This window comes from Trachinotus anak, unplaced genomic scaffold (assembly GCF_046630095.1).
Source record: "Trachinotus anak isolate AG129_WGS33_773 ecotype Australia unplaced genomic scaffold, CSIRO_AGI_Tana_v1 ptg000008l, whole genome shotgun sequence".
NCBI lineage: Eukaryota > Metazoa > Chordata > Actinopteri > Carangiformes > Carangidae > Trachinotus > Trachinotus anak.
Window position 1 is genome coordinate 23,739,818 of NW_027273859.1, and position 20,071 is coordinate 23,759,888.

General features: G+C 41.4%; 1 protein-coding gene across 2 annotated transcripts in view; it reads left to right on the forward strand.

Annotated features, from left to right (window-relative positions):
* The window catches only part of col27a1b (collagen, type XXVII, alpha 1b), a 66,439-nt gene that overhangs the window by 12,245 nt on the left and 34,123 nt on the right, over nt 1–20,071 (forward strand). For both annotated transcript variants that reach the window (XM_071483668.1, XM_071483669.1), the window contains exons 5-11: nt 4,221–4,274; nt 8,072–8,125; nt 8,208–8,261; nt 14,667–14,711; nt 17,270–17,323; nt 18,577–18,621; nt 19,446–19,499. In XM_071483668.1, coding sequence (XP_071339769.1) covers nt 4,221–4,274; nt 8,072–8,125; nt 8,208–8,261; nt 14,667–14,711; nt 17,270–17,323; nt 18,577–18,621; nt 19,446–19,499 — 360 coding nt within the window. The remainder of the gene's footprint in view (nt 1–4,220; nt 4,275–8,071; nt 8,126–8,207; nt 8,262–14,666; nt 14,712–17,269; nt 17,324–18,576; nt 18,622–19,445; nt 19,500–20,071) is intronic.

Sequence of the window (20,071 nt, forward strand, 5' to 3'; positions counted from 1 at the left end):
AATATTTCCAGAACAGGTGCTTTCTATTCCATTCATAGACAGCACCGGTACTTAAATCAGGCATACGTCCTATGCTAATATCAGTAAATGCTTCTAGTGTATTGGACTCAGTGTATTGGACTCAGTCCTCTGGTGCCATGTTTTCCATTTAGGGGCTCCTGGTGGAACCAAAGAGAGTGAATGCAGATGTTATTTTAAGACCATGTTTTCAGAGGACATTTAAGAAGAGGGAAAACATTGGAAGATGATTTGTCCCAAGTGATGATTTTGTTATTTTGATTTCTTTCTAAGGCCCTGATTGCTGGTTACTGATGCTTGTGTATGTAGTTGCTGCCTTTGTTCACCTCCCTTATACGAAAACGAATAAGGCAGAATTAGATTTTAGCTGTACAGTGAGTCTTGAGATGAAATGTATATGCTAGAACTCAAGGCAGTGAAAAAAAGGACAGATAGAAATTTTAGTTGCTCTTTTGCAGAGCCGAAGTGCTCCTGCAGGGCACTTGTGCTACCAAGGAGTGTGTATCTGTGTGTGTGTGTTTGGTGTGCTACCTGCCGCAACCCGTGAGACTGCACCCTGTGGTCGGGCCTCAGAGGGGTGGGCTGTGGGAACCCAATCTCTTTAAACAAGGAAGAAAGAGGGCTTTGTCCCCATCTTATTAAAGGCATTTAAGACCCTGTCTGGAACTCAGCAGCTCTATCCAGAAGTGAACCAACCTCTATAGAGTTCATTCATCATCAAGCTCTTGAGACCCAACTGCAGGCCATGCTGAGTCAGAGCAAAAAAATACTGATTGTTTTCTTGAACCATCAGAATTTTCCTGGATAGTTCATGCAATTAGAAAGAAACACCTCACAGCTACACCAGTGAAAGTGATTTCAGTATAGTAGAATATTTTATTTTTTAAATGTAGTTTACTTCCCTGTGAGTTAATGAACTGTAAGCCTCCTATTTATGTTGCTCAAGCAGTCATCAAATTACACATGGAAAGATATTTACTAGGAAGAAGGCTAAACGTGAGGACTGCAGTTCCTCGATGCTACTGATGGCTGCACACAAACACACTGAAGAGTATATACACCAAATCCAAATTTTGTGTGTGTGTATGAATTTAAGACACCAACAACTGTGTGTTGGGCATATATGATGGATTTATTCTCCTTGGCATTATCTGATTTGCTGTGAGTAATCTTTAGAGAGTCCTTATCTGATCTCACATCAGATATAGAAAAAGTGGCAGGGAGATAACGATGGGAAACAAACTGTTGCAGTAAATGTTTGGTCTTTGAGGTGGGGGGAAAGTGTTGCCTCTCTTACTCACCACAAAATCTTTACAGCAGTTGGAATGACACAGCACCATTAGGGCTTTACCTCTCTCACAGCAAGGTGTCATGTCTGACTGAGCAGACAGTCTCACCACCGCCACCGACGAGCAGCGTCTCTTTACACGTGAGAGCGTCCACGTTCCTCGACACAGCCATAAGCCCGGCAGAGCGCCGGAGTTCACGCGGCCCCGGAGGGGAGGCTTGAGAGTGGATCAAAGGGGGCTTTGTGCAGAGAAAAGGACCTGCCAGTGTGCAGTCAGTATGTGATTCTGGCTTTCGGTGAAATTGCATTTGCATAATTGTTAAAGTAACGGTTGACACTCTGTGACATCACATAGGGAGTCTATGGAGACTCAGCTAGTTTCACCGCTGGTTGACTGGCGCATAAAACTGAATTGATTTATGTTTGTTGTAAAATTTAGATTCTCCTGAAATGAATTACACGTGTAGGCATGAATGAGTTTGATTAGGTTTTTTTCTTCCATTATTGACCACACAGATGGTTTCCACTATTGCCTGTGCTTCAGCTAATCAGGAGCACATTTAGAGAGTTGAAGTCAAGTGGCGGGGGGTTCACACAAGACTGCCAGTGACAGGCAGTTTGTTCATCACCAAGCTGATCCTGAGCATTGACAGTAACAACAAATTGTTTCAAACTTTTTTATCTCATGGCCTTTCCATTGTCACTTGCATATAAAGGTATTTTAACACATCAGTCATTTAAACAATATCTAGTAGATGAAAATATATCCATAGGTATCAGCATGTGGAAAGTCGACCTGCCATTTCCAGCTGCAGCCACTGTTGTTTGTATGCAGTAAACGTGTAGAATAAAAGAGCAACACCATTCAGAGACATGAATATTATTCATCAACAGAAAACCCAAAGAAAAGGCTTATGCACTGCACATAATTGTCTGTACTGAAACGATTTGTAGATTAACCAAAATTAGTTGTTAATTTAAGTAATTTATCAGGCAAAAACACTTTGTGGTTGCAGCTTCTCAAAGATGAGCATTTGAATCATTTTATGTTTCGTACTGTTCCACTGTTTTCTGACACTTGATAATGTATTGATTAAGGAAGAAAATTAAAGAAAACAATGGCGAATTGAAACCTCAGTCAAACTACTGGTTTGTCTCCCAGACCCATGATCTTTAGAGAAGCAGTTAGCACTCAGTTTCCACCAGCACTTTTACCAAATGCAATAAAGAGGAGTTAAGATCCTTTTAATATACATTATATTGAATAATCATCGGGCTAAAGACTCAATGTTTCCTCCTGTGCAGCCCAGAGGAGGTGTTAGGAGGCCTGTTCTGGGTTAATGGCCTATAAAATAACAGTAGCACTCCACACGCGTCATTCCTGTAAAAGTCACTGGCCTGCATCGTTAACCTGGTCACAACTCTGTCTTACAGGTGGCCCTCATCTGCGGGCCTCAGGTGTGAGAATGCGCGTGCTTGTGTATATGCCGACCTGGGTTTACATTAGCGCCCATTGTGTATGTTTGTTTACTTGTTGGTGGTATGTGAATGGTTTCCTGTCAGGAGCTCTCTTCAGTAATTAAGCAAAGAGGATGTTTGTTCCACCTCTCACCCACACGAAGATAGACGGACAAAGTGAGTCATTCTTCCCAGTATCTCCGTCTCCAGTGGGACCACACCCGCCCACCTTGTCATCAGCGCCGTGGCTCCTCACCTTATGTGCTGTGAGAATGCAATTTGTAATATTCTGTCTCGACCTCCCTTTTTCTCTCTGTCTCCTCCATTCATATCTGGAGATAATGATTTCCATACGTTTTAATATTGAGAGAGGGAAAGAGGGAATGCTCTGAATAGAGGAGGAGGAGGAAATCTGTAGATGAGCTTCTGTTAAGTGTCTCCATATGTCCAACAGCGAGCGCCCGCGAGGGGAGAGGTCTGGCCAATTCAAGGGGAGGGGAACGGGCCTGAGCTGTTTGACTTGTCTCCACAGTCTGATAATAGAGCACAGATAAATAACAGAGATGGAGACCGGCTGGATCACCCAACCGTACACTTACACCTCTTGGCCTCCTCTGTCTGTTAAGTAATCCTATCCCTCACTTTCACCTCCCGCTCAGGGGAAGAGGACTCTCTTCAAAATCCATGAAAAGTCAGAACCACTCAAAGAATGGGACAAAGATACAGTAGCTTCCTGTTTTAGCCATCTGAACATGTTTCAATGTTTTCAGTTTTTCTGGGGAAGATTTTTCCATGCTCAGCATTTCAACCCCACTCCAAACAAGTCTGCAGTTGAATGGGGGACTCTTCAGTTGGATGCCTCAGGAAGTTGTGGCTTTATTTTCCCAAACAACCCTTCTTTGCAGCTTGCTTGAATTTAAAGTCCTTTCAACGAGAAAAAAACAAAACAGATTTTGTCTCTTCAGCCTCTGCTCCTGTAGATCAGGAGATAGTCCATTTTGATAAAGCATTTGGCACAGATAGCTCCATGAATTTACGCCTAGGCATGTAACTAAACACAGATACCTGATTTGTGGTACAAAGCGATTTGGGGAATATGGTGTGATGGATGAGTTGCCTTGACTTTGTGGGACCCCAGAAACCAGTGGAAAAGTGTGGGGTTGAGGAAAATCACATCCATATGTCATAACTTGGACAGGCAGGCAGACAGGCAAGACAGGCAGGAGACACAGTATGTCTCACTGAGCACCTATACACAAACACAGAGGGACCTTGGGGCACCGCTGACCTGTCCCATAACACAGCCAGTGGAAAAGGAACAATATGTGCATACAGCTGTAAATACCTCACATATAGCACTAACTCCCCCTCTCTGCCGAAATGGAGGCCTGCTCAATGACCCCGATGATCACCTCTACTCTGTGTCCTCCTTAATCATGTATATCCCTGTTTTCAGGGTCCCCCTGGCCCACATGGAAACCCTGGTCGTCCCGGACCTCCTGGAGTGAAGGTACAGCATCAATAATGTTATATCTCTCAACTACTTCATCTAAATCATTAAAGGAAAAGACTGGAAATATTGTATATTTTTATTTTTGCCACTAAAAAGACCAAAAAACAAGCAATGAATCCATACTACTAACAAGTATTACAATGTGACCAAAGACTGATACAGTTATCAAGCACTTTATTAGGAACACCTGTGGATATGCTTATTCATGCAATTATCCCAGTCAGCCAATCATGTGGCAGCAGTGCAGCACATGAAATCCTGCAGATACAGGTAAGGAGTTTCAGTTATGTTCACATCAAACATCAGAACAGAGAAAGAAATAGAGAAAAAAAATGTGATCTTTGTGACTTTGACTGTGGTGTCTTTGCTGGTGTCAGACAGTCTGGTCTGAGTGCGGTCTGAGTGTTTCTGAAACTGCTGATCTCCTAAGATTTACAGTCCCTAGAGTTTTTGACTCAGAGGAGTGAGAAAAACATCCAGTGGGTGTCAGTTCTGCGGATGGAAACGCCTTGTTGATGACAGAGATCAGAGGAGAACGGCCAGGCTCATTGGAGCTGACAGACTAAGGTACCTCAGGTAACCACTCTTTACGGAAAAGCTTCTCAACATGTCAAACCATGAGTTGGATCAGCTACAACAGCAGGAGACCACGTCAGGCTCCACTTGTGTCAGCCAGAAACACAAATCTGAGGCTGCAGTGGACACAGATGCACCAACACTGGACAGCTGAAGACTGGAGAAATGCAGCCTGGTCTGATTTCTGCTGAGGCTGCACATTGTCAGGTTATAATATGACGTCAACGTCATGAATCAATGAACCCAACATGCCTTGTGTCAACAGTCCAGGGTGGCATTGGTAGTTTAATGGTGTGGGGGATGTTTTCTTGACTCCCTTTGGGCCCATTAATACCAGTCAGTCATGGTTTTATTGCCAAAACCTGAGTATGGTTGCTGACCATGTGCATCCCTTTCTGGCCACAGTTTACCATCTTCAAATGGACACTTCCAGCAGGAAGCAATTTACTATGTCACAAAGCAAAACTTGTCTCAAACCAGTTTCATGACCACGATGGTGAGTTCAGTGAACCTCAGTGGCCTCTCCAGTCTCCAGATCTGAATCCAGTAGAAGACCTTTGGGATGTGGTAGAACAGGAGATTGGCAGGATGAATGTGTTACTGATAAACCTGCAGAAATGATGTGATGCAGTTGTGTCAACATGGAGCAGAATCTCAAAGGAAAGTTTCCAACATCTTGTGGAATCAATGCTACAATGAACTGAGGCTGTTTTAGGGAGGAACTACCCAGTATTAGTATTGTTCCTAATAAAGTGCTTGGTGAGTGTATATCTAATTTCTCTGTGCTGGACACAACACATCAGTGAACCACACTGTTGCACTGGGTGACATGTTTATTCACGATGAGCATGGGCACATATTTTGAAGGGATCCAACATACAGTGCACCGTCCTACTGCTGTAACACATGAAATGTCTATGAATCTGGGCCTCGAAATTGTCTGCAGAAAATGCACCATTTACTTCTGTTTGAGTGATGTTGGCTGAAAACTGCAATACCTTGCTGTTTTAATCAAAGAGTCTGGAAATAGTCAGACTAACGCATTGTTTATTTGTCCTTGTTGATTTGAAAACTCAAGAATAACTCCAGTCTTCTTTTAAGTTTTGTAATACTGTCAGTGTTTTGTCTACATCAATGTTTAATTTAATTTGACATTGTGATTGTATTTTGGATATGTCCCTAAGATGATGCAAAATTGCACAGATGCACAGTGGATCAATATGAGATCATGTCCTTAAATCATATCCCCTCAGGGATGAAAGAAGTTCTAACCAGGAAAAAATGTTAAGATAATGCAAATTGTAAAAAAAAACAGCTTTATGGAACATAGAACATATTAAAACCAGTAATAGTAGTGTAGACATAATACCTCTTTATGCTCCATATCTAAGTGATGTACGAAGGACATTTACACAACGATGTGAATATTAAGTATTTCTTGTGGTTTTACTTCCTCATGCAGTTCTTGTGTTTTAACCTGGTTTGCGTGTCTGAGATCAGATCCCCTTAGCACAACTCTTTTACCCTCTTACAAAGCCACTTAAGCCATTTGTTTCTGTTGAGGAGAGAACAGCAGTTTCAGGTCTTTCTGACTCACTAATTTGCAAATACTTGACATGAGTCTGTGTTCCAGCTGGTTTGAACTGTCAACAGAGAAGGTTGCTTAGCTCCATAATGTGTCAGTCTGATATCACAAAGGAGTCTGCGTGTTAGACTTTGCTGGAGTCAAATGGAAAATTGCTCTTATTTCAAGACTCTACCTAATCCATTCAAATGCATTGAATTTCAGCATTTTCCACAGTATTCAGGCACCAAAAAAAAACACATAATTAATACCATGCTTTGGCCTACTTTAACCAGGGAAAAACCATATCTCTTATATCGTACATGTGTGTCAGCTGGAGCCTAACCAAACCTGGCCTTGCCCAGTTTGACTCATTTGCACACAAACCTAAAACAGCGGACTGTCTGGTTTGGCACAGTTCTCTGTTTTAGGAGAATGAATACATACCATGTGTTCGCTGGATTTTGTCACTTTGTCTGGATTTAATGATGAGAAATTGAGACAAGCTGATGTCCAATCACCTACTGCTGTTAGTAGCCTACCATTAGAATAAAAAACGAAATGAATGAAGGTATAGAATACGCATATAATCAGTGGAAAGTACAAGTGCTTGTTAAGGTCTTGAGCTTTCAGAAGAAATTACCTAGTTTAGCTCCGCTTTGAGCTTAAGCTCTTTGGATAATCTAGTTGAGGTGAAAAGACACAGTGTTCGTGTATATATATTGCTCTTGGCTGGAGCCGAACCCCAGGCCCTGTTAAGAAATCAGTCTGGAGAAAATTCCCACAGAATTGCCAAGTTGTATCTGACACGAACATGCAGGTTTAACTGGGCCAATGTACTGTAGATGGGGAAATTTAATCTTACTTTCATCAGTAACTCAGTCAATGAAATATACTCTATTGAAGCAGTGCATGTCCAACACTGAGCTGTTAGTGTGCTGTTGCCTTTTGCACTTAGAGCTTTGGAGAAAAAATGGCCCCCATACTCCTTTTTAATAAAAGAGGTGTTAACCACAGGATTGCACCAAAGTGAGTCACAATGTGGGATTTATTTCTACACCCAAACTTCAATTTGTTGACTGACTCGTGTCAGAGCGTTTTGTAATTAGCTGATAACAGCTATTGTTTGATTACAGCCCAATCAACACAGTGCTGCAAATTCCTTTTCTCATATATTGGTTCTTTACATGATAAGCACTAACACAGGAAATTATCTATGTCTCCATGGACCTCTGACATTATGATTGCGTAGATTGCTGGGCAACTCACTCACCAGTACAACTGGACATCAAATGCTGAGCCAGAATGCACTGACAGGATTCCCACTGCCTGAAAAGGGAGAAGAATGTACATGTTCACTCCCCATCACCTCTTGCTGGATTGGTGTAAACCGAGTAACCGGAGGGCATAAATGGCCTGCACGATTGTGTAAATACAACTGCTACTTTCTCCAATAAGTAGGGTGAAGTCATTACTCTTATAGTGTAAATGCAAACTGCAAGCTCTTCTGCGCCTTGTAAAGTGAAAGGCTGTGGCAATGCAGAAAATATGCAGTGGGCGCTGGTGTAGACGAGGAAGTATCTTGTGCCTACTGGGGGAAAAGTGTCTCTGAAAATATTAAAATAAGAAAATGTTCTCTGTTTTTATGTTCTAGGGACAAAAAGGAGATCCCGGACTGTCCCCTGGTCAAGCTCCAAAAGGACAAAAAGTACCTTTCCTTCTTGATTATTTGCAGACACAGTCATGTAAATTTGCTGGCGTATTGAATGTGACCTAATTTGTCATTTCAGGGAGAGCCTGGTGTCGTGGGCCCCCCTGGACTGCCTGGCCAAGATGGACGAAAGGTAAAAAAAAAACTGTCTGGGCTCACAAACTCAAACTGTGTGTTTGTTTGCGTGTGAAAATATGCAAGGAAGTAGCTGATATCCGTCAGAGTTTACTGGCTCTGTCCCAGATGTGTGAAAGTTAATATTCTAGGTGTGTATCTGTTCTTTTTCTGCCCTCTGAATGTTTTCAGACATAAATCAGACACAAAATGAGTAAGTGACTGAATGAGTGGAGTTGTGTATATCAAGGATCAGTATGTCAAATGTACGCTCTCAGCCCTGGCCCTCTCTGAACTGCCTCTGAGGAGGGGAATCTGTGAAATAGCAATGTTTACAGGCTCCAGCCAAACATGGATGTTTGAGCTCTTGTTTGGAAAGCAGCCTAACATAATGCAGGCGTCAAGGAGCACACCTGTGCTTTGGCTCCCCTGTGGGTTGAAATACTAAAGGTTTGAATAGCTGGGCTGTTACATCATCAGTATCACAGACCTCCAAAATGAAGAAGGAAGCAGAGGAAACCAGAAGTTTACTGGGAGAAGCTCACGCTGTAAATCCATGTTATGTCATTCATTCTCTGGAGAGCAGTTCCCCCCGAAAAGTAGGACAAGTTGTGTATGTGGGTTAGTTCCGTGAACAGCCCCTGCTCAGGATTGTTCGTCTGCATGATTTGACTTCTCTGAATGCCGCTGTGCTGGGTTATCCTGACAGAGAGTGATGGTTAGCAGCAGAGCATTTTCTCCATGGCCTTGTGCATTTTATCCTTGGCCTTTTCCCAAAGCCTGCTCACAGTAATTACACATCTCAAGTGGACCAGAGCCTGTTGGATTTCCTACTATGCATTGTGTGCAAACACCACAGTACTCTGTAGCTGACTGATTCTTTTATGCATATTGTTCATTTTCAGACAATATTTTTGCATTAGTTTTTTTCTTACATATGAATATTTTTCATTTTGGTGACTGAAATGCTTTTTAATCAAATCGTCATAAAACATAATCCACCCCCCCATCATTAAAGAATTATGATATTCTATATTTTTGCTGTTATCAACAAATCTCACGACAAGACCAAAACTAACAATGCATTAGTCTCTCTCTCTCAATACTGTTTGACTCCCCTACACTGTCTTTGGCACTCAGCCCGAGCCCATTGGTTCTCCCAGAAGACGTAAATCTTTAAAACGAGTCACAAATATGTAGTTTCATTTGAAAAAAGCTTAGGGTTTCCTTGAAACAGGTGAACACTCCTGTTATAGCTTACATTAGTCCAACAGGAGTCAATAGTGCATTTGTTTCTGCCCTATTTTCAGCCGTGGATCAATACATTGGTTGTTCTCTTGTGAGTATTTACAGCAGGATGGTGGTAGGACGGACTCAAAATGAAAACAAGAACACCAAGGTTCATTGTGAGGAAGAAACATGTCACCCAGTGTCACGCGGCTCATCAGTGTTATCCACGTTATTCCATTATACTTTGTAAGAACTATAAACGCAACAATGTTTTTTTTCTTTCACTGAACTGTCTGCATGTGTCCGTTAGCAGGATGCTGTTGGTGTCGCCCCTATCTTATCACAACTTAAACAGGATAATATAATCAACCCTTCATCTTCTACTACCAAGGGGTGGGGGATGACCTGAAGACCCAGCGTCGGTGATGAATAATGTGGTTTTGGGTAATAGCGGGGCTCTATGACTCAGATAGATAAGCTACATCAGGCTTTGAGCTGCTAATACTTGTTAGTAGGACAAAAATGGACCTTGAACCATTATTAAAATAAGGTTAAGGTCTCCACTGTGAAAGATGTTGATTATCAGTCCAAAATAGCAATAAATTATTTTCAGAATAGAGCCAGTGAACTGGAAAGACAAGTTTGACAGAACATTGTAGTTTCACTTCTAAAACGTTTGCTAGCTGTCTGTATCAATAAACAGCAGGCCTCATAAAATCTCTGCCATATTTGCTGTCAGTTCCCCCACCCATCATTGGAGAAGGTGAAAACATACAGTTAATTTCCATGCCAAATTCAGCATTTCTCACAAAATCATCACTTAAACCATTGTATTCAATGGCAGGAAATCTCCCAGATTTACATGAGGAATTGGATTAAAATGGCTCAAATAGCTCTAAATTTCATTGAGGGTTACAGACTGTTTTTTTTCTGGATGAAATGAGAATGAAACAGAGAGCCGCTGCTGACTTACCTGACAGCATCTGTTCTTAAAAAAAAACAAAAAAAAAAACCCAAAACACCCACAAAGTCATAAAAATGTATGGAGAAGTTGCAGCATGTTGTCAGAACAGAAACAAAAAACTGCACCAGTACAGTAAAGGTCACAGTGAGGTCAGGCTGTGGATGTCAGAAGAATGCTAATTAAGAGAACAACTGTCACACAACATGAGAAATCCTTTGTAAGCAACTTTCTTTCTCACTCAGATGCACGCACATACACGCACACACCCTGTCGTCAGTTGGGACGCAACAGTATGAGTGCAATAATGCTTTGGCGGGATCTCCAACAATCTGTTATGCAATCGGACAGCGCTGACTGTGAAAAACCATCTGGTGTGCTCAAGGTTCCTCCATTCAGTGTAGTAGTGGGGAGGACTCCAACTTGAAAAAGGAAGACCTCGTCTCATGAGTCACGGAGCGTGGAGTCATGGGAAAAAGCTGATCTTCTTTCTGCTGATTTATGGTCATTGTGGATCTCTGCTTGGTGTGGACCAGCGTCCTGGCACAGGTTGTAACAGATCCCCTCTTCCTGTTCTGATGATCAGCTCAGGTGGGATTCTTACCCCCCCCCTTATCAATCCTGTGTTAACCTTAAAAACACTCGCGTCCACATGAGCAACTGCTGACAGCCATACAAAGTATTAAAATGCAGTTTGTATCCAGCTAATAAAATCAAGGCAGTCAGCTTGGCTCTGCTAAAAGCCACCAGACACCTCATTGCTTGCAGCTGTGCTAAACTTTTTTTTTCTTTTTCTTTTTTCTGATCACACTCTGGGACTCGAAGCCAAAACTCCTTACAGCGCACTTTTGTATTCAAATTACACTGAAATTCCATCATCTGCCACAGTTGAAGCTCCAGGTTCGTTCTCTCATCTGCTCTTGTCCAACCAGCCAATAAAGCCATGACCTGCTGCAGCTTTATGGACCCTCTGCGCTGAGTTTTCATCTCAGTCCCTGGCCTGCCGCCAGAGAAAGCCTTTCTCACTGTGGGAAATGTGTAAAGATGTAATGGGAAGGTTGCCTGGGAGTCAGTCTGCACTGCAAAGTAAGAAAGGACTCATGTTTGTGTGTGTCAGGCTGAAACACCATTGAGAGTATTACCATCCTTGGACCAGTGTGCCTTTTACACAGCCAGTTCTGATCATGGTACACTGGAATAACACTCAGCTTTTTATTAGCTGTGCAGCTTTCAAGATTTTTCCCTCCTGCTCCTCAGCTGTGTATAATAACATTCTCATACCTTTATTCGCTGAGTCTGATCTGTCTGAGGAAGAAGTGTGAGGCCTGCCAGGTGGGAATATGTTTTTGCATTATGATAAAAATGTAAATCTATGGAAAGAAAAAGGTACTTTTTGTAGGCCAAGTAAACTTACTCTGTCAGGGAGACACCATTGCTGCTGCTGCTCCTGCTGTTGCTGCTGCACTTTGCCTGTTGGCTGCTGGGTTGGTCTGGTGTGAATTACACTAATTAAAACTGTTTGCTCTTCATAGAGAGGGGGAACTAAAGGAGAATGTGATCCTCTGCCATCTTCGTGTCACACAATGGATTTCCAGATCTGTGAAAGCTGTTTTGAGCTTATATACGATACGTACTTCAGGGACAGACCTCTACTCCCTTCCTTTACTGTACTCAGCTGTACTGGCTTTCGCTGCAAGGCCCAGACACATTCTTTTGTCCTTTAGTGGCAGCAGCGCTTTGGTTCCTGCAGGACACTCATCTATTCCCAAAACCCGTGTCAGATATTTCATACTCAAAGCACACTGCTGTCTTCCTGCAGATAAATAGACAAATAAAAAGGAGTTTGACAGAAAAGAGTATAACAGTGACTGGTCGAATTACTGCGGTCGATGGAGCAGCATCTGGCCTCGCTCTGTGTCCAAAAGCTGCAGGGGATGTGACAGAAAATTTGAATCTTAAAAAGAATAGTTGCCTTTCAGAGTGCGTTTATTTTTTCTTCCTTTGTAAGGGCTCTTTATTGGACTCAGCACCAAGTTCTGAGCATTTGTAAAACATCAATGAATATTTTTCATCTCTGTTACATACTTCTGTGAATGCTCAAATTTAGCTTCATGCTGGTGATTTAAGGTTCAGGTCTCCCATCATGAAGATGTCACAGGCTTGAGTCTCAGATGATTGTTTGTAGCTGCGGGATAGCTGTGATATATTAACTTGAACTCTTCCGATGGGGTGTTACTAATCTACTTTGCCAGAGTTAAGATGATATATATCAGCGTTTTGATCAACATGGGATGTTAGCCTGCCAGCACAATTTTACTTAACAGTTTCATGCATGTCAGTCTCACTCTGCTTCAGCCCCTCAGCCCTGCCTGACCCACCAGTGGGTCCATTAACATTAACTTGTGTTCTGCAGTCAAAAGGTTCTCAAACCCACAAAACTAAATTTTAAATTCTAATCAAGTGCCCAAAGTTTCCAAAAACAACAACCATGTCAGGCTCCGTTACTGTATGTGAATTCACAAGATGTAAGCACCAGAAAGTTTAAATGAAGTGTTGAAAGAAGATACACACTATAGTAGGTATATGGTATTTGGTAGCATACAGCTAAAAGGGGAAACATGAAGTCACTGCATTGACTAAATAATAGTCCCGTGCACAGGCCCCAGTAAAAACACACATTTTTATTGTTACTTCTTTTCACTTTAATTTTGCAAACCAGATATAACATGTTAATTTGTAAAGATTGTCTTGTTAAACTTTGGACAGAGCCATGTTAGCTATTTCTTTCTGTTTTATCTGTTCTGTTTCCACTCTTTGTGCTAAGCTATCTAACCATCTCCTGGCTGTAGCTTCATATGTCACAATCAGATATGAGAGCAGTATCAATCCTATCAGCAAACTCTCAACGAGAAAGTGGATAAGTACACATTTAAAATGGAAAAAGAAGCTGTGGAACAAATTTGAGAGATTTTATTAGCATATGGTAGAATCACTCTGCATTCTGAATGATCACAGATTTTAGCATCCTGCCATGTATGAAAAAATACTGTTCCTAGTTCATTTTTCACATGAATATAATCTAATCTCAGCAAAATAAACAGCAGCACAAAAAGAGGCCAATCTCAGGATTGAATTCAGTCTAATTATGATCATAATTGTTAACTTTAGTTCTATGCTCCTTCCTCATTACCATCACACAAGCCTGCATAAACCCAGTGAAGCAGCCCTGCTTTATATCAACCAAATATACCAAATATCTCACTGGACGTTTGCAGAAGCAGATCTTAATCCTCATGTACACACTGCGGCGGCAGGCTTGAGAGTGCTTTGCATGGCTCTCTTGATGGTGAATTGTTTGTTTACACTGATTCTGTTTTTTTAACATCAGCCTCTGGCTCCCTGTGGTTTACTTGTCCTGCTGCCCAGAGGCCGACGCAGCTGGTGGCTAATGACTTCACACTTGAAGGGATAGGTCTTCTTCCCTCAGAGATAACTTGACATGACTCTATCTACTGTAGGCTTTGATTGTGAGAAGACTAATACATTTTGCAACCAGCTGGCCATGCTCATTTGAGACCATAGGGCATGAAGGTGACTATTAATTACCCTTTTGGGTTTTACTTGTTACCGTTCAATTTGTTTACTGGTTTAATTAATGCAAGATTAGCCTGAATAGTTTAATCAGTGCAGGGGTGGCTGTGATAAGACAAACTCATAGCAAAGCAGCTGTGCTGCAGCAATATATTCAAACTGCGTTGTGCTTGTTTGGAAAACATTAAGAATCATTTTTCTTTGGGGTTGAATGGCGAGCACTGCTTAGGAGTGGCCTTTTAGTTTTAAAGCATTAAGATTTGTCTTTGCCGTGGAGCCTTTTAAACTAAACCTTCTGGGTGAATATAAGTTATTTTATTGAACTTTTTATATGGAAACAAAGTCAAGTCCTCTCTAAGGCAAGTGGAAAATCCTTCCACATAATTTCAGTCCCTGCGGTGTTAACTGAGATGCTCTTGAGCACAAGGTGATAAACAACAAAAATTAGATTAAATTTGACCGTTGACTTAATATTTTCTCCCTAAAACTGACATAATCTCTTTTTCCACAGTGCATTATTGAGCATTGTACTTTCCTGTGGGTTTGTGATCAGAATTTAAATGAGATAAGATACCATAGTATTTTCATTTAGTCTTATTGTTGGATGTGAAAAACTCTAACTTTTTGTTTCTCTATCAACAGGGACAAAAAGGTCATCCTGGTCCCTCTGGTCTCCCAGGTGAACCTGTGAGTATGGATAATATCAAATATGTAGAATTTCTTTCTATGTATTTTCACCAGTCGACCACCAAGATGTAATGTCACTCCCCTTTGGGTCACTCAATAATGAACGTGTCAGTAATGCAACATCTGTAATAGTGGGGCCCCCCTAGGTCAATGAGTGTAACAGGGAAATTACTAGAATGCAGTTAATACAATTTTGAGATGCATTCTAGTAAACTCTGCGGTGTGCTGCGTCATTGCTCCTTTTTTTTTTTTTTTAAAAACTTGATCAACAGTGTCTGAGGTGAGAGTGTGAATTTTATCCTAGGGATTAAAATCAATCATGAGGCAACTAAAGAGGATTTCCCGAACAGCAAGAGTGTCATCCGAAAACAACTGAAATGTGATTTCTTTGGTTCTTTTGACACAATCCCTCCCCCGCCTCTCTGAAGTGTTACCATGCTGTCTAAATCCACTGCACGCTGTTTGTGTGTCTGATGGCTGCAGTGTGTTCGCTGTATGTTTACTCATTGAATAGAAGAGCTTAGAATCTGCAGAGACAGTTCCCATAAGACGCCAGCATGTCTTTCCATTTATAGTTACAAAAGAGAAGAAAGGGAGGGAATGACTGGGAGAAAATATTAACACAGAGACATCGGGATGTTAGGAAAGAGGGGTGATGGGTGGGCGGGGATTACAGTTCCAGAGCAGAGACATTACGTTATGCGTTTGGGAATTTTGGCGGGAAAAACGAGTGAAAGATTTTTGGCAGAGGTGCAAATGGGCTAAATAGTTTGGACACTCGAGGTCATTCCTCCTCCTCCTCTCCCTCCTTCCTGGTTTAAATCCTGTGCACTATCTCTGAGAAGACTGTGCTGTGTCATAAGGAAGGAAAAAAAAGAAAACCTTTCCTGTCTCCTCTGGTATTCTCTGGGGGTGATTCACTTATTTCTTTGGAAAATGACTAAAATGGCATATAGTTTAACACGCACACCTGTTGAACATTCGTTTTTTATTATTGGCCTGTTTTCCGAGGCCAGTTACTTTTGTTAGTGCAGTTGATTTGGTTGTTTTCTACTCCAGTGAAGTTAACTGGCAACATTTTGTGCCAGATGATTTTACTATGTTGCTACAAACACCCCTGATTGACTATTCATTTAGCGGAACTTGTGTGTTCGTTAAAGGCGGGCTGTGAAATTTTTTTGCAAACAAACATAATACTTACTTTCAGTGATTCTCACCAAAATGCGGCCTAACAAATGGGTTAATTGCGTTTCCTTCCTCAAAAAAAAAAGCAAATATGATTTTTTACGTTTTACCGAAACATCCATGTTTATGTTGGCTAGCAGTCTTCTGTCCTGCCTTTTGCTGGCTATGTTTATTAATGTGTTACTGCCACCAACTGTTGATCAGTGGGATAGCGTTGCTTGCATGGGCTACATATTTGAGATATTGTCCTCTGCAGTCACAAGGAATACATTTAGTATCCCCTGTATGCTTGTGTGCCTCCTTGCATCAGTAAACTGGGACACTGAACATAGAGCCGAGTGATCAAAACATCCACAGGGTACCTTTAAATGAGTACCAGTCGTTGGGTCAAATGATTAAATGTGCCGTTTAATAAAGTTTGGAAATGGATTAAATTATGTTGAGAGGCATTTCTAATATCGTGCATGTGTGGAAATGGGCCGATTAGAAACAACTCTCAATATAATACCATCCAGTCCAACACCTTTAACTGCGACTTCAATAATAAACTTATCATCGAAGTTACACATTTCTGTCAACAAAAACAGAACATTATGAGACTCGTAATGATAGATGATAGTGCAGAGCTGTTGTATTTGGCTGCATTAGATTATACAGGTCTTCCTAATAAAGTGGCCACAAAGTGTATGTTAATATATGTTATATGTTTTATGTTATATATATGTTAATATTGTCATATTAACCACAGCTTCTGCAACTAATGCAGCTGCTTCTGTGACTACCATGTCTTTGTGGCCATTTACAGGAATTCTCATATCATTTTTAATAATGCACAACATACAACATTTTAGTCTCTCTCAGCACATGAATCATCCATGTTTTCTGGAAACTGTAAATGCAGAAACACAACAATTGCCAATACAAAAGTGTATAATGAACGTGGTTGGCTTTAAATATATTGTATAAGAAGAGCCTGTAATTTCTTGCATGCCTTCACGAGTTAATCCTGTTTCACTCTTCCCATAAATTTGTAGAATTAAACATTCTTCTCAATGGCTGTGTTTGGTTCGGTCTTTCTGGCAACGTCGACTCAACAAAACAAAAGGTCTTTATTGAGAAGCTGAGAGATTTAACTTCTTCCATAGGACCAACTGACTGTTGTTTAGTACTTTATAAATATGATGCTTCCTTTCATTTTACTACCATCTTTGTTAAAATTTGTTTTATCGCAATCAGTGAGGTTCCAACAGAAACCTTGTGTGCATGAAAAGAAGAGTACTGCTTCCTTCCTTCCCTCCATCCTTCATTCCTCTCTGTTTGTCTCTTGCCCTCCTCCAGGATTTCTGATTTCTCCTCTGTCCTCCTCTTCACAGGGTGAACGGGGAGATGATGGAAGCCCTGGGGCCAAAGGCTATCCTGGCAGGCAGGTGCAGTAAATCTAGTGTTGCAGTGCTGGTTGAACAGGGCCACACAAACACACACACACACACACACACACACAAAGAAACACACACACAAGGATAAAACAATAACTGGAGGCTAGGTTATTGTTTCTATTGTGAATTCAGGTTTTTTAAGATATTGGCTTGATTCTGACCTTTTTAATAAATCAAATTTTAGCTAGTAATGTCTGTTTAGTGTCAGATTGATGAATGAAATGGGAATTATAAGGGAAACACTGAATCCTTGTGTGTTTTCTGTAGCTGGAAAATAATCACATTTAAAGATATTGGATGCAGGCAAAAAAAAAACGAAAAAAAAAACTCAGCCATCGGCATCTCAGCATCAGCCTAAAAAAAAATCTAATTTGGTAAATACAAATAAAAAGTTTATATCAGCTGTATGAAAGGAAAAAGGCCCCAGAAAGAGCAACAACAGCTCTAAACTATAGAAGCACCTGTGGAGGAATTTCAGCCCCCCCCGTCTACTGGGGAAATAAAATGTCGAAAGGTTTCCATAGGAAGCACTACCCCGAAGAAAGAAAGGGTAATAAAAGTGTGACTAATGCCACAGCTCCCCGGGTACAAATAAGCCTCCTCTCTCCTTCCAAACTGTTAGCGTCAGACCTTGCCCCACTTTGAGGAATAGTGTTCAACACTAAGAAGTCGAAGCTGGGAAGCATTAGGGTTTCTCTGCATTTAAAATCTGTTTCCTCTTAGCTTTAAGTAAATTTAAGCTTCAAAAACAGCTGGACAACTGCTTACTCAGTTGCACTCCCTGAATGTTTATGATAACGTAGAGTTCAGGCGCGGGTCTCAGCGTTTGTCTCGGCGCTATAGTGCATTTTCTATGTCAGGACACTGATCCCTATAGACACTTAGTGGCATGTGATGGATTAGGCTTTAGCACCCCCTATCATCTGCACGCTGTGAATCATTAGGGCTGTGGGTCTATGTCGAGATGCTACACTTTGCTGTGGGGAGTGCTCCTGAGTTGCTCTTTATAGTTGAAGGGGGATATTTTCTGCTCTGGTGGATTTGCTGGCAGTGTCTCTGAGAAATTGATGTGAACGCTGCTGAAATATTAACACTGCAAATATCAGCCAAGATGCTAATTAGTGAGTTTTAAAAAGGATGTAGGATAATGCTGATGCTTATCATCAGGAAGTGATGAAGTTTAACCAGGTGAGACTGAAGTTCTGCCACTGTTTGAAATATGTTTTATCATCTGTTACTTTTAGGGTTTTCCTGGGCCTATAGGAAAAATGGGGCCAAAGGGAGTCAGGGTAAGTAGATGCTGGAAAAATACAGATCTAGCAGTGATTTGCAGTGATTTTAGTAAATGTTTGCAGAGAAGCATATTTCTTCTCTGTACAGAAAATGTGTTGAAATTTTTTTGTTTCAATGAACTGTGAAATGCATACTCATTGAATTACCTAACCAATGTGGCTATATAAAAAGGCCAATGTCATAATCGCCACTCTTCTGCCCCAGTTAACTTCATGATGACGATTACAGATGGTTCTGTTAGGACATATTTGAACTACTGTAGGAACAATTAACTGTGGCCTACTTTAAATCCCTTCCATACTTGCTGTTCTTGTTAATGTTAGACAAATATCATAAAACTATATTGCTCTGCTGCCGAGGGCAACCATAATGCATTCAGACTTTAGCTACTCATGTATAGTCATTGTAATTTCTCCCACTGCTCTTTTCTCCAGTTTTCTCCTCTTCCGCCATTGAGCAGGTACGGCAGAGAGATCTTCAGAGATCCCTGATGTGAGGGTATGTGCCCTTGGACTACATCGTGGAAGCCAGCACCATGCAGTCCATGGGCATATACACTTGCCTCAAGGCTTGGCTCCTCTGGACCCCTCTCCACTGTAGCATAAAGCCTGCGGTGCTGTAACAGATCAAAGCATCACAGCTCAATTCTTTGTAGATATTTTTAGACATGTGTTGATGCTGTTGACACGTTAGCAGGTTTTCTGTCCATCTTCATCATCTCTGCTCAGTCTCATTGTGCCCTCTTGTCCACCTTCTTTTGCTTGTCCATCTATCTTTTCCTTATCTGTTCCTCCACCCCATTTTTTATTCATCTCCCCAGGGTCACATTGGCATCCCTGGGCTTTTTGGCCTTCCTGGTCCTGATGGCGAGAGAGTGAGTATTAGTTGCTTTGAGAGAAAATGCCCGCTGGGTTGCATTATATGAGCGTCCATGGGCCAAAATCATGAAATAGATTTCATTCATTTGAAGTACTCCAGGCACACCTCAGCAAATCACTTTCATAGGTTCAGAGTGGGAGGACAGACAACCTACACTCCAACCCCTCTACTGTGTCAGATAAGGTTATAGTGTAGGAGGTGGATTTAAATTTACTTTAACCCAACCAGGGCTCAATGTAAACCTGAAGGGCAGTGGATCAAAACAGTGGCACCAAGTCTCTTAGGAATTTCATATCAAGTATTTTGGAAACTGTTTTCCGTTTTTCGTCACCAAGTGGCACTATGGTCCTGTTGGCCCCCGTCAGCGTGTCAGTTGGCAAAACATGTCAGGAACATTGGGATGGATTTCCATGAAATTTGGAACAAGCATGGTCCTGAGAGGATGGACCCCACGTCCCAAATCAAGGAATGGACATTTCAGCTAGTGCCAATAACAACAAAAATGTCCACTATGACAGAATGGTCATCGAAATAATTAACAAACTCTGTCCATCTCAGCCGTGCTTT